Raw genomic sequence first — 15416 nt, forward strand, 5'->3', positions numbered from 1 at the left:
GCACATGCGGCACATTTCTGAGTAGAAAGGTTTCAAAACAAATTCTGCTGTTTTAAACTTGACAGTCGTATCACAGGGTCACAATCATTGTTCTACTGTTGGAGATTATTGTACACACAACCAAAACCTTAAACCCAACCAGGTGCTTGGCACAGAAATGACGACAATAGGGAAACTGAAGAGTATATCCACACATTGAATGGATGCCTTAACGCTTAAAGCACAGGTGTCAAACTCAAGGCCCGTGGGCCAAATGTGGCCCGCCACGTCATTTTATGTGGTCCGCGGAAGCTTAATGGGCTATTGAAATAAGTCTACGCTGCTTTACAGCGTGCATTGACCATAAACGACATCTCTCACCATGCATTTCGATTGTGTTACGGCAAAGTGACGACATCCCGCCTCTAGAAAGCAGTGTATGCACATCAGTGTTAAACGCAAAGTTTAACTGGGTGAAGGCGAGCATGGTTTGAATGGCACTCCAATGCAGCCGGTTCTGCGAACGTACCCCATGTGCATTTTCCAGCCAAGGTCCTCGGGCATTCAACCCAAGTTGGTATCGCTCTCGAACTTGGTTAGAGTACTCAGCCAAGCTAGCATGTTTCTGCTTCCCTTGTTGACAATTTGGAGCCAGAAATGATGAAGACATCACCTTCATTAGACAAGGTTTTACCAATTGGAAAACTGCAATGTTTATTTTACATAAAGCTCAAAAATCTATTCTGCGTTCAAATGAAGGGCAAAAAAAGTTTTGCTCTTGCGCTATGCGCACTTGCATTTTGTCACCAAACACTGAGAAAAATTAGCAAATTTATCCTCCAAGAAAAACAGCAGATTGTCCAAGAATTAAAAGGCGGACTTCAATTGCAGCATAATAGGCCCTATGTTCACAAAAGCTACAACAAAAACACCATGTTTTTACATCGTTACTGACGTTACATCATAGTTACAACTGGCCCTTTGACGGCAACCATAATGCTGATGTGGCCCTCGGTGAAAATGAGTTTGACACCCCTGGCTTAAAGCATCTTTTGTCAACCAGCTACCCCTGGTGTCAAACTAATAATGCATCACCCACCACTAGAGTATGAAAGCACTTATTTTAGACGACAGGCCTTGGACCATGACCCAGATATCCGTTGGCGAAACATAATCCCATCACTATATATTAGGTCCCACTCCTAAACCCTCGTTAAGAACTGGAAGGTAGCCCACTCCACCTCCACCTTTTGAGAATTTGTCATGATTTATCTCAGTATTACTCAGAAAATGCCTTCATCAGAGTCCTTTCATCACGGGTTGTTTGTGCTGGTATTAAAAGAAGCATTCACTCATTGTCTGACTCACTGTCTGACTTCCAGTGTCTGAAGTTCACACTGACTTTATGAAGTTATATTTACAATGTGAAGCCCAAGAAAGAGATATTCAGCATATTGGTTCATTGAAACAGTTCACGGTGCATATGATCACTCTGGGGAGTGGGTGATAGTTGGTGATGTCTCATACTAGTATTGCATTAGAAATCTCTGTGTGTGTGGAGGGGGCGGTTGTGTGTGTGACCTCGGACACCAGACCTTCCTCATAATTAAAGGTGGGGGCAGCATGGACTTATCTAACTAGTGTTGTAGCATGAAGAATGAGCTTATCAGGTTACCTTTGAAGCTACTCCCAACCCCCAACCCTGTAAATCCTGGCTAGCCCAATAAGTATCATCCCAGTTCTGCACTCGACACCATGCCCAGGGGTTAGACTTGAGAGAAAAGAAACTTGATCCTTTTACCAGAAAAGCGCCAGGTTTTGTAATGTGCCAAGAATTTTCAGTCAATGGAATGTTGTGGGTGTTCAGTGACTGAACAAATGATTCAGCTGAATAGTACCGGTAACCTGTGTGAATTCCTCAATAATACCTACTTGCGCCCATATATATCTATGCTTGCACCAAGGTATTTGATTGCGACCAACAGAAAAATAGACTGCAGTTGAATGCTGTTTGACAAACAGATGCTCTTACATTGTGACATGTTCTGTCAGTGCCAAAAAGGCATCCGCTGGGCTTTAGACATGTTTCATGTCTCTGAAGGTGTGTTTGCTGCTGTAGCTTATGGAGGAGTCAGAATGTGTCATGAGGCCTTTTATAACCCTTCCATTAACTGGCATTTTTTAACCTTACATATCCTTCTTAGATTGTTATGCTTTTGGCCTTGGCATACCCAACCTCAAAGCGCTATATAAAGCCCCACCTCTCTCATCAATGTAACATAACTTTGTGCACCCAGTACAAATCTTTATATTAAAACCCTATGGAAACATGAATACATTGTGCATCCAGCACACATGGCTGTCAAAGCTGAACACCCAAGCAACACAATCAATCACTAAACACCAAACCTAGTTATAGGGGATACAACATTTTTTTCAAACAGCCACAATGGCCATTTTATTAGATGACGATATTCGTTATTAAGTCTGCAGTTGCCTGTGATTTGGCCTTCAACTGCATTGAATCAATGACATTCCTTTTTTCATCTGTATAGATATTCAGTAAGAAAACATGTATTTTTCATTAGGTTCCTATGCTCCTATGGCCTAAAATCCCAATACGTCCTTGAACTGGCTAAGGGAGAAAATACTATTCAGGTTTCCAAATCAAAGCCTATGTGCTTAACAATAGCGCTTAACATATCCTTTTATCTGTTGACTTTGAAACGACACAGTATTATAAATGTTTGCACATGGACACATCACATACCGTCACAACATATATTCTTTTGGTTACGTTCAGATCTATTTTCATCAAAGTTGAGTTGATATAAGACAGAGATCGAAGACTTTTTGGAAATAATTGCTCATGGGCGTAGAAATTGACATGGGTAGAAAAATTAAGTAAATTAATTAATATTCCAGTCCTTCAGTTGTGCAGGTATGTGCTGAAGTTGCTAATTGGTATTGACAGAACAGGAGCCAGTCTCAGATCAGTGGTGCAAATCTGCCATGACAGCTAGGAGGTGAGTTTGGTGTGTGGAATTCCACTACAGAGGTGAGAGGTCACCATAGAAATCAATGGCCACTAAAATAGCAGATGGGGGAGAGAGCATCTCTGTGTGTCTTATTGATGGGTCATCAAACCGAAATAAGAAGCTTGTAAGCATAAGAAAATACCTGAGAGCTGTTAGACCCTGGAACAGCAGGTTTTCTTTTTTAAGATTAGAATATAAGTACCACACCAGTAGCTGTTACCAGTACCACACCAGGAGCTGTTACCAGTACCACACCAGTAGCTGTTGCCAGTACCACACTAGTAGCTGTTACCAGTACCACACCAGTAGCTGTTGCCAGTACCACACTAGTAGCTGTTGCCAGTACCACACCAGTAGCTGTTGCCAGTACCACACTAGTAGCTGTTGCCAGTACCACACCAGTAGCTGTTACCAGTACCACACCAGTAGCTGTTGCCATTACCACACTACTAGCTGTTGCCAGTACCACACTACTAGCTGTTGCCAGTCCCACACCAGTAGCTGTTGCCATTACCACACTACTAGCTGTTGCCAGTACCACACTACTAGCTGTTGCCAGTCCCACACTACTAGCTGTTGCCAGTACCACACCAGTAGCTGTTGCCAGTCCCACACCAGTAGCTGTTACCAGTACCACACCAGTAGCTGTTGCCAGTCCCACACCAGTAGCTGTTACCAGTCCCACACCAGTAGCTGTTGCCAGTCCCACACCAGTAGCTGTTACCAGTACCACACCAGTAGCTGTTACCAGTACCACACCAGTAGCTGTTGCCAGTCCCACACCAGTAGCTGTTACCAGTCCCACACCAGTAGCTGTTACCAGTACCACACCAGTAGCTGTTGCCAGTCCCACACCAGTAGCTGTTACCAGTACCACACCAGTAGCTGTTACCAGTACCACACCAGTAGCTGTTGCCAGTCCCACACCAGTAGCTGTTACCAGTACCACACCAGTAGCTGTTGCCAGTCCCACACCAGTAGCTGTTACCAGTACCACACCAGTAGCTGTTGCCAGTACCACACTACTAGCTGTTGCCAGTCCCACACCAGTAGCTGTTGCCAGTACCACACCAGTAGCTGTTACCAGTACCACACCAGTAGCTGTTACCAGTCCCACACCAGTAGCTGTTACCAGTCCCACACCAGTAGCTGTTACCAGTACCACACCAGTAGTTGCTGCTGCAGCGGTCAGTCAGCAGCACCCTCCTCCAGCAGGAGAGCAGGAACCAGCTCAGTCTGACGGTGAATCACCATCCTCCTCAGCTCCAGCAGGCATTACACACACCAAATAATGTAGTCAGACCCAAACAATTTAGGAAAGCAGTGACATGTTCTGTCTCCCTCTGCAGATCTTGTCTACCCCCTTCAACCCAGATTGATGGTTCGTCTTACTTTATAGTAGCGCTATTGATCAGCAACACCATTGTCAGTGGTGCATAAAATTAACACTGTGTTATAGGAGCATGGATTTCTGTCAATCTCTGACAAGATAGCCCATTATTGGACAACCACCCCTAATTTGTTTTTGTTTATTCAGAAGTATAAAGTAACACCGAACGAGCCCTGATAATAACTCAATTACCTGCAAATCCCTGCAAGCCCATCAACGGCCACTAATCTTTGCTGGCACTAATTACATCAGGGTTCTCAGCCTTAATTAACCAATCTTTACTCCATTTTAGCCGCTTAATGCTGCACACATTGAGACATCATTAGTTTAATTGCCTACTTTTGCCAAATTGTACTTTGACCTTTTTTCCTGCATAGTAGACAAGTTCTGCCTCTTGCCCCAGCATGCTGAGAACACTAATTGGCAATTTGATGTTAAATTCTGACATCTACATCTGGAAAATATGACCATCCACTCTTTTTATGCAATCTTAGTATATGCCAACATGGGAATTGTCCTGTAATGCTACTAAAAGTATCATGTGACATTAGTTATCTGTTGGACTTGCTATGCATTCTGTGGCTTAAACAGCTTTTTACATTTTACTTGCACAAGGTGAACTTTGTATGGATTTTATTACTTCAGGGTGCCTTCTTGGGCAAATGAAAAGCTCATGTGCCTGTAGTTTTTCCAATATCTGAAAGTGTTGCATGAATAATCTTTTTTTGTCAGGAAGCCCTCTGTTTCGTATTATATCAGCCATCTTACAATAACATATTTTTTATATTATAAAGGTAGATGCAAAACAATCCTCAGATCCTACTCAATTTACACTTGAATAAGTATGTTGAATCTCCAAATTAATACAGCAAATTATCTACAGTAAACCTATTTTTTTTTATGTGAAACTCTGTGACCTATACAAAGAACTAATAGAAAAAAGAAAAAGCAATCACAATGAAGTTAAAAGCAGTATTTTATTTCTACATATGCTACAAATCAAAATGGCAAAACAAAACATCTTTCACCAGTTTTTTTTTTATGTTTTTAACCCCTGAGCACCACAATCCAGCAGTCCCACTACACACTGGATTCATCCAAAAGGTAATTAAAAGAAATATTATATATAAAGCTTTATACACAGCGAATAAACTATTATAGTATCTAAATTCTACCAGCATAGCATAAAATACAGTAAGTAAACCACATGTTATTTAAGTAAATCCATAAGTGAAAGTTCTTTTTTTGTTTTTTTGTTTTGTTTTTTTACTAAAGCCTATGCTGATTCTTGTCTCTTCTGTATTTGGTTATATTATTTTACAAAATGAGCTTAGTTCCTGTTTCTAAGGATCTTTGGTTGTAAGAATGATAGTGATTGCATGTTCTTGTTTCACAGTAAGCAAACTGTTTCACTGTCCAACAATTAGCAACATTTTCAATTGTATTTGCCTTAATAGTGTAGGAAGGGATGAAGAAAAGACAGTCATGAGAAACTGTGCCAGTGCTGTCTTCAAAACAAATAACTCTGATATGTCTATCACAATCAAAATAAAACTTTATTGTAAGAGTAAAAATAAAACGTAAAGAGATGTGCGCATCATTTGTGCCCTATGTACTTTGCACATAGTTGTGCTGAGTCTGTCCTTCACTAAAATGCATCTTCACAAACAATTATGGATATTTGGATATTGTGATGTTGTGTAGTTTTGCTACGATATGGGTGGATTAACAGATTTTACATTCATGAGAAACATGTATACATTTTTGCAGTCTTAAACTTAATATGATGCCAAAAACAAATCCTGGGGTGAAGGAGTAGCTCATCCATTGGTGGAGTTGCTCAGGAACATTTACGCATGATTAACATGCAAGGTTTGAGATGTGCTGAAACTTAGTCAGGATAAGGACCCTTTCCTATTCATCCATAATGTTTCATAGAGAAAGAAGGGCTTGTTAATCTATCAACTGTAACACAAGGCAAATTCTGACACACAGATTTAGCCCTGGAGCAAGACCTGAAGGACCTGAATTGAATGTTTTTGGTTTGTCTAATATTAGGCCAAGTGTAAGTAAAAGACCCTTTATGATATTAAAAGATACTCTTTGATAAAGGTGACTCTGACACAGCAAGACTGTATTTTCGTAGGGGAGTGGAAGAGTGGGGGAGTGGGGAAGTGCTTTCTAGCACCAAGCTTCATAGAAAGTCACATATACAACAGAAAATTACCACAACATGACTCTCAGAAAAAGCCCACATAATGACCTGATTTATGAAGAACACATTTCAAGTAAACACTGGAATTAACGAATACAACCACCTTCAATACCAGCACTGACACCTGACATTTTCAATTATTTCCAGTTTGGTGCTTGTCCTCTATTGCGATTTGTTTGATTTAAAAGTTGGACCAAACTTTTCTTACATTTAGTTACATGTGTCATAGCAACAGTAGAATGCCTGCATCGGTGTATATTGTGAATAAATCAAAACAAAAACAAACAAGCAGTGTTGCTTCACACCTTAAATGATCCACCTACTTTGCTTCAATACATTTTTGTTTGGTTTTTGTGTTCAAGCAAATACATGTGTATTGACTGTGAAGGCTACACTTAGAAACTGGCAATTAAGTATGTGGTCGTGTGTTGGCACAGTCTATAACGAATGAGGTAGATGTGTGTTCATAAAATATTCCCTTCTTTGGTATAACTATACAAAATATGAAAAAATCCAGTGAATTGTTGAAACACATTGATTTTCAAGTGGCTTTACAATAAAATAATATAAATGAAATATGAGGTATATTTTGTATTTATATTCTATTATGTATATATACAGTTAGATTTTTGAGGTATCTGTCTGTGATCGAAACAACTCCTTAAATGGGTTCAAATAAAGTGGTGTAGATGAATGCAAGTTTGAAGCCCAAGGTCAAACATCAAAACAAAATAAATACAATTTGAAATTATGTTTTTAAAGACTTAATAAAAAGATATATATTTAAAAACTGTTTCCCGTTTCCTGTTTCTTAAATCTTTATTAAACAACCCAGAGAATTTGAGAGCAAGAGAAAAAAGAATGAGAGAAAGAGAGGGTTTAACTTTCTATCGTTAGACACGAGTGCATTACGAAAAGAGAGAGAAAAGATCTGGATAATAATGATATAAAGCCACTGTGTGATTGGTAGGTTGATAAGCACTCCAACACTGGTCTCTGGCTCCCTGGGCCGTCTCAACTCAACACGTGGTGAACTGCTCATCATTCCTACTACCGTCAGATTGGCATAGTTTTGCAAAAGACTTCCACCTCATACCAGTTGATGCCAGTCTGGAGTTGTGCTTCTAGCTGATTGTAAAAAAAAAAAAAAAAAAAAAAACTTCCCTAAACGTAACTGGTTATTATTGATTGATCCTGGTATGGGTTTTAGATGCGGATGGAAATGTGTTTGAAAAACTTTTGTTAAAAAGAGCCATGCAATCTATACAGCATATCTACCCCTTTTGAGTATAGGTTTTTGCAAAAAGCTTTGACAATAACCATTAGTTGAGCATTTTGTAGTCTTGCTATTTAGTACAACCAATAAATGAGAAAGGCATTTAAATTAAACCACCACTCACTTATCTTAAATATCAGTGCCTCTCCTGTCTCAGGGCCTCATTTACTAATAGGATTTCGCCCATTTCAGGTGTAAAATAGCGGGTAAAGACACCATAACACCATATTTACAAAGGCAGCACACTTGAGTAAAAACGCAGATTACTGCTGCTGGGAGGGTATAAGAGAAAGTGGGCGTGTGCTGCACAGAGATGGGTGGAGAGGTGTATTTCTTCCTTGTAACATGTTAATGTTAGTTGTAACTTAGTGAACCTATATTTCTATCTCGTGTTCGCTGAACCTTCTTTTTCTTTTCCTCGAATCCCCCATGGTGGCAGTAACATGCAGGCGATTTCTCCCGTCTTTTAACGGCGCGCTAATTAACACTAAAGGGCGGACTAAGACGCTGATTGCCCGACGAGGATCTGGTTTGATAAATACCACGCAAAATGCATAAATACACTGTGCGTTATTTGCTGTTGGGCAAAAGCGCTGATTAAGCTGCGGTCACAATGTTAGTAAATGAGGCCCTCAATGTCTTGTTCCACAGTTTCAAACATATACAATGTGCATATTAACTCAGATATTGTGTTTAAACCCACATCTTCAATAGATAACATCACCATGGTGACATCTTCTCTATATAAGAACAAACTACAATTCCTTGATTCTGTGGGATATGCTTTGAATGAAATATTAATGATATTACTCTAGTTTGATCATTTTGTATTATCGCTCTCTCTTTTTATGCTATGCGCTTCTCTTAAGCTCAACATATAAGCTTCTTCTTTGGTATAAGCTCAAAGCAGCAACATTTACTGATTTGGAAAATAACACAGGTATTAATCAGAGGTCTGTGCTTTCGAGTGGCAAGACATACTCCCAAAGCCAAGGGGTAACATACCCAGTAGATCAACCAGTTCCTGTTTAGCTTGAGGTCAAAGGGCAAGCTGCCTGGTTGTCTGTAGGCATCGCAGCAGAGAGTCAGTGTCCTCTTGCCTCGGTGCCAAAGTCCCGTTGTTTTTGGTGGCCGAGGTGTCACCGCATCGACGAGTCACTCCACGTTCAATGAAACTGCTCCAAATCGAGCAGCTGGTCTCAGGAAACCGAATAACAGCGATTTCATTCGCATACACACACAAAGGTGAAAGGTCCTCTACATACATCATTATTCAGAGCTCGGATGAGGCGCAGAGTACGAACGAGATCGTTTATTTCTTTCTACAGATTATTTTTTCTTCCCTATAAATAAAAACGTTGTTTTCCTATAAATTCTTTCGATTTGGAATAAGGGCTTGTGAAAAGGAAGGGAGGGACAGGGTAAAAAGCCAGCTTTGAAAACAAAAAAGTCTCTCTCAAAATATCTCAGACTGCTTGTTGTCTTGGGAAAGGATGGGAAAGGGGGGCTAGGCGGATGGGGGAGGAGGCAGGGGGCTCAGGGAGAGGAGTTTCCAAGTCCATGGATTGAGGATGAGGAGGAGGTTGAGGATGCAGAGGAGCAGGGCGGCTGGATCTGTGAGGGCAATGGACTGGTCTTTTCCTGAGAGCTGGTGTGGTTGCCTTGGTGACCGCCTGGCATTCCTGGAATGGTTGGTCTCCGAGCAAACAGGACACCTGGATAATCAAAAACAAATCAAAACTACGTTGAAATAAAAAAACTGGTATTATTTTTTATAAAAACACATGCACATCCACTCGAAGGCTTATGTCAGTACATGATAGGGACTAAACTGAACATATAGATAGGTAAAATAACAGTTGACTAAAGATTCTGTCCGAAATCAACCCAAAGTCTTTCAATCGGTTTCCTCTCCTTCACATTCCAAGTCTACAGGGCCCTCCCCAAGATTACAGTCAGCCTAATTAAAATAGAAGTTAAGTGGGGGGCTCGATCAACTGGATCAAGCTTCACCTCACTGAACACCGGCTTTAGAGAAAAAACTCTTGACTAAATATGATAGCCACTTCAGGTCCAATGGAAGTTTCCACCAGGCTTATGGCATGACATGTATTGCCTATCTTTAGGTAATTACCGCTCCTCCGCTCGAAGGCACAAGCGGTGGTTCTTGGGGCTAAACTGGGAGGCCTTCTATCCCAGGCACGTAAGACAATAAGCCCCATCGACCTCAAATCCACAGGCCCCATTTTAAGATATTTAACTTTTTTAACACTATTGGACTGCCACTTCATTACAATGGATTTTATAGCAAAGACATCAAATTGCGTGGAGGACTAGGCACAGGGTGCTGCTATAACTTATTGAATTTCCTGCCTGCAATTACATCAGCAAACGGCCGCTCTATTTACCTGTGTAGACAACTCCATTTATTTCTATTGACATGTTGATGCTGCTAATGCCGTTGGTAGACAGGTTCAATGCGGTCTCTTGTCTATCATCTGTCAGGAGAGGAGGCAAAGAGCGAGAAAGAAAAACTCAATATGAGCATTTAAAAAAGGAACACAAGAAGCAAGAACTAGGGCTCCGAAGCAGTATTGGCGATATCTCAAAGAGTGACAGGATAAGAAGCAGTTTATTAAAGAGTTCTGAGGGAGCAAGAAATGTCAAAAGATGCTGCAGCTCTTTGTATATGTTGGTCGTAGGTCAAAGCAGTATTGTGACACATTAGACAAGTGCTCAAAAACTTTGATGCTATCAATATGATATCAAATGTGGAGAAAATACATGAAAACACACTTTCTCTCTCACACACAAGCACAACACAGCCAGAAATACCCACAATTATTTATGTTTTAAGTTATAATATCAGTATTCATCGACAAAGGCTTCGTAAATGGTAAATATATCCAGATAAACATTTCTTGAAATCCCCGTGTTCTCAAACATCACATGGACATCTGCAGACACTTTCTGGTCACTTGCAAATCATAGTGTTTTAAATGTAATCTTTAAATTGTAGTGTCCATGGAGTGGAATTAAGATTGGTACTCATTGTGCCATCAAAAGTAAGGTGCAAAGCCCACTATTATTGCTATTACGAGAGAGGCGGTCATGCGAAAAGAAATGTTATCACACATGAGCAAATAGGCCTCTCTTTCTTACTTTGAGCCTCAATCATTAAGTAATGACTTATTGCTTGTCCAACACCAACCTTTCTAGAGCCATCACAATGAAGATAGATCCAAATTGAATGGGAAAATGTGTCCAAACTTTTGACTGGTACTGTATAAGTATAGCTTTGTATTACATTTTTGTGGCATAAAGCAAGAAAAAAAAGTTCCATTATTTGAAACTTGAATTTTGGTAAAGGTTAAGATTAAACAGTACAGACTGAGTGTCTGTGTGTGAGAACTTCAGAAAATCAGTGTCATTGATTGGCCAATCAACAACCAACTAAGACAACCAGGAAGGGATTAAGTACTTTAGCTGACCATTGAACATCCCTTCTCATTAAAAATACCTGCTGTAGCAACCATGTTAACTTCTAGCATAACTGGGTAAGAGTGCATCCCACTAACACAGGGGCTGGGTTCGAATTTGTCTTCCCTCTCTCTCCCTGCATTTCTGTCTCTACAGTTGGCCCATCAATAAATAAAGCAAAAAAAGGCACCAAAAATAGCTAAGCCAAGATCTCAACCAACAAAATGAACATGTGACTGCCTCTCTCATAATAGCGATGATAGCAGGGTTTGCACCTCACTTTAGATGGTCCAATGGCTTCACATCTTGGAGAAATAACTTCCACTCTCCCACAATGCTTCTGGCTTCACCCTCTTGAAAAGGATTCAACGGGTTGTGTGCTTAAACCCACCCCAAGAACTCCTTCCTCACCTCTGTTGTTGAGCTTGATGTTCATAGGCAGCTGAGTGGCCATCGCTAGCAGGTTCTGCTGCAGCGCGTTCTGCATCAGCCTCTGTTGCTCCTCCGCCATCCTCATCATCTTCTTCTCTGGTGGCTCTCCGCTCTCCAGCTTCTCCCTGAGCTGCTCCAGGGCGGCAGCCTGGACGGCCGCCTGGGCCGCTACGGCCTGGGCCGCGGCGTGGTGCCCTCCCAGGGACAGGGGCAGCCGGCTGGCCAGGCAGCCTCCCATCATGGGCTCCTCTGCAGGGCGGAGCGGAGAGGACAGAGGTCAGATTTCGTATCGTTGTTGTGCAATGTGGTCTATTAGTAATGCGCACGTAATGTTTTAAAGGGACCCTGTTTGGTTCCTTCCTAGTTGGACTGATTGATTGGTTGATGGTTTTACTCAGTAAAATCTATAAAGTTCAAGTAGTTTTTTCTACAGCTAGTCTTTGACAGATAATTCCTGTGTCTGTTTAATACTCCAGGAAATTGACCCTAATCAGAACTCAACTGTGTGAAGCAGGAGCTGTAGATTACTGATTAATCTCATGATTGTACATCGTGTTGCGTTCCACATGAAAAAACAGTCTGCTGTTTTCGTATTTTCCCCTCCCCTTATTCCTGGTGGGTCCATTATTAAAAAACCTATTATGCTTCGCTCCACATTCCACTCTCTGATCTGAGGTGGACATTGGCAGTGCTGGGACAAGGACGTCCTGCCAGACGTTTCCTCTTTGGAGTGAAGAGCACACCACCCACAGCTTACATAAACATGTAAGGCATGGCACAGGGGCTGTTGCTATATACTTTCAGACAGGAGAAGACTTCTCCTTCTGCTGGTTTGTGAGCGGACAAATAAGAGTCAAAGCTGGACAGATTGCAGAGGCCTGGTGGTTTGGACACTTGAATAACCAAAAGCTTTTCATGATCAAATATGTTTGTGCAGCGTCTCGGTCAACCTTGAGAACTTGATTGCTTGGAAACTTGACTGACAAGATGTGGAGTTTTGGGGGTCAATATCTAGTAAAAACTTTGTTAAAACATGTTAACAATTGAGCTGCACTAGTCAGCCATTTCAAAGTGTTAATTTAACACCAGGAGTGTATATTTTACTCGTTGAGTGTTTATATAAGTCCAATCTCATGAGATGGACCTATATAAACCCTTCTGGTGTTAAATTAACATTTCGTCTCACCGTGATGAGGATCTGACCGTGCCTAGCGAAAAGCATGAGAGACTACGCTGGGGCTGTGTGACAATAATATCCTTAGATGAGCCTTCTCATCACAACATGGCCACACAGTGACGTGTCAGCCTGGTTGTTGGTCAATTCTGGTAAATATCGAGGTAGGTCCCCTTTTCTACCCATTCAGCCGTAGCAGGCTGATGGATCACCAGAACTTGCCCCCTCACCTTTCTTGATGACCGGGGACTGGGAGAGGTGGCCGCCGTTGGCCATGCTCAGGTGGGACATCTGCATCTTGGGGGAGGAGAGGAGGGTGGGGGTGCCCACGGGGGAGTAGTTAAAGATGGCCGATCCGTAGCTCTGCCGGCGGCCTTCCCGCCGGTTGCTGTCGATGGCTGCCTGGAGCTCCCCAGGGGAGCTCAGTCCCCTCTTTTCACATTCGTATGGGTAGAGGTACTTCATATACCTTGGGGATGAGAGGGGCGACACGGTTTGCCTGTGGCCTGTTGTCTTGGCTGTAGTCATGCGCAAAGATTTAAGCAACCCATTCAATATTTAAACGGATGTGTGATTTCAAACTACTCAGCATATTTGTATAATGTGTTTGTGACTGGATGTTTTGATGCTGGGTAGAAGTGCTGACCAGGCGACAACATCTGCTTAATAAAGGAGAACTGTCACAAGCACCCACTGTTAAGTAGGGCCAGAATGATTTCATTGCTTTCAATAACAGTCTTTTATATCATGCACAAACAAGTTGCGCTTACCATTGTGGTTCAGGTTAAATCCTTTAACTACCACGCCTATAATTATCCTGCCACATACTGGTGTGATCAGTACTATAAGATTCACATGCATCTATCTTGGAAGAAAATGAAAGGTTATTTAGTCTATTAAAAGTCTAGGCAAGTCCAGCTCTGCTGATCTGATAGACGTAAATATACTGTATAGTCTGCCATAACAAGGGCTCTGTCGTACAGTAACCAGAAAGTGCTTCACAGGCAAAAACAACAAAAACTCCACCTCCGTTGTTCAATGTTCATAAGCAATATCTTAGTTTTGTACTTTTTTGTACAAAATATATCTAACTGCCTCTGCTCTGTTCATGAACATGCCTTACACCTGTGGCTCCAACAAGCCATGTTGTTTAAAAAAAAAAATGCTTTACTGGAAGGTCTGTAAGTTAAGTGGGACAGGAAAGGCAGGGAGAGAGAGCAGATGCAGCAAAGGGCCAAGGCCAGAACTGAACCTAGGTTGCTGTGGTAAGACCTCAGCCTACATGGTACACACACAGCTAACAGGGCACCCATGATCCGAGTAAATTTAGTTACCAGTCGGCCGCAGGTCTTTAATCATCTCCTGCCTTTTGTACTCACTGTGTTCGGAGAGTGAAAGCTGCACTGGTGATAGAGGTAGGGAGGTTGAGGCCTTTGGTGATCTCGCGCCATATTTTCTTATTGATGACCTCCACTAAGCCTCCTTTTTCGGTGACAAGCTTGTAGAGTGTGTAGAGATCCAACACCTGCTTGGCCATGATAGGAATCCGATTCACTGGAGTCCCTGCAGATAGAGAAACACAATATCCACAATCAATGCCATTAACTTTAGACCTCATTGACAGGGCGTCTCAGGGTTCTTATGGGGCTGGTTTATCTGAAGCATGTCAGAGGCCTGACAGTTCGTTAAGAGGGAGTATTACTTTAGAAAAACTCTCGCAACTCCTTGTTCTTTTTGTTTTATTGGTCCGCTCTGACAATTAAAATCCACATTTCTGTCTATGGTCTCTGACGTCTTGACATCATGGGTAAAAGATTGTAGCTATTATATAACCTTCACAAACATGTGATATGTTTTTTAACATTTATTTTTGAGCACGCCATCAAGATCAAGAAAAGTAAAAGACGCATTTAAAATACTTTTAGAACTCTGGCAAATGAAGAGGTTATCTCATTTAAGTTGTATTCTTTCCAACCTGGTTCTTAATTAGCAGAATGAAGGGGCCTAGATAATAATTTGTACTTGCAATTTAATTTAAAGCCATAAAGTGTGAAAGACAACCCTTTGTAGTGATTCTGGAGAGGTTGACCCTGACATAATTAACCTGCATTTTGCTGATAGACTTCCATTGTGCACATCGGATGTACCATAATAGCAATCAATAGCTGCAGAAATATGTTGCAAACAACAGCAAAGGGAGGGGTTGGGTGGGTCTGAAGTAACCTCCGACATGGTCAAAACTCATCAATTAAGACAGGTAATTATGGCTTCATTTTGCTGCAGTAGCATGTAAACGGAGAGACACTATTAAAACAAAAGATTGATCTTATCTCTGCTTGAGGACAATGACGGCTTTAAAAAAAATCTCAAGCCGCGCCACCCAGAAGAAACACATTTCTATCTACAACTTCCAACTAAACTGTCTATATATC

At 41.5% G+C, this 15416-nt stretch overlaps 1 protein-coding gene across 2 annotated transcripts in view; it reads right to left on the minus strand.

The window, feature by feature from the left end:
* Positions 1-8376: 8376 nt before the first annotated feature.
* Positions 8377-15416, minus strand: part of arid3c (AT rich interactive domain 3C (BRIGHT-like)) — a 61244-nt gene continuing 54204 nt past the window's right edge. For both annotated transcript variants that reach the window (XM_047016833.1, XM_047016832.1), the window contains 5 exons: positions 14364-14547; positions 13215-13453; positions 11790-12059; positions 10307-10396; positions 8377-9613 (listed from right to left, as the gene is read on the minus strand). In XM_047016833.1, the coding sequence (XP_046872789.1) occupies positions 9435-9613; positions 10307-10396; positions 11790-12059; positions 13215-13453; positions 14364-14547 (962 nt within the window). In that variant the 3' untranslated portion in view covers positions 8377-9434. The remainder of the gene's footprint in view (positions 9614-10306; positions 10397-11789; positions 12060-13214; positions 13454-14363; positions 14548-15416) is intronic.

Source organism: Hypomesus transpacificus, unplaced genomic scaffold (assembly GCF_021917145.1).
Source record: "Hypomesus transpacificus isolate Combined female unplaced genomic scaffold, fHypTra1 scaffold_42, whole genome shotgun sequence".
NCBI lineage: Eukaryota > Metazoa > Chordata > Actinopteri > Osmeriformes > Osmeridae > Hypomesus > Hypomesus transpacificus.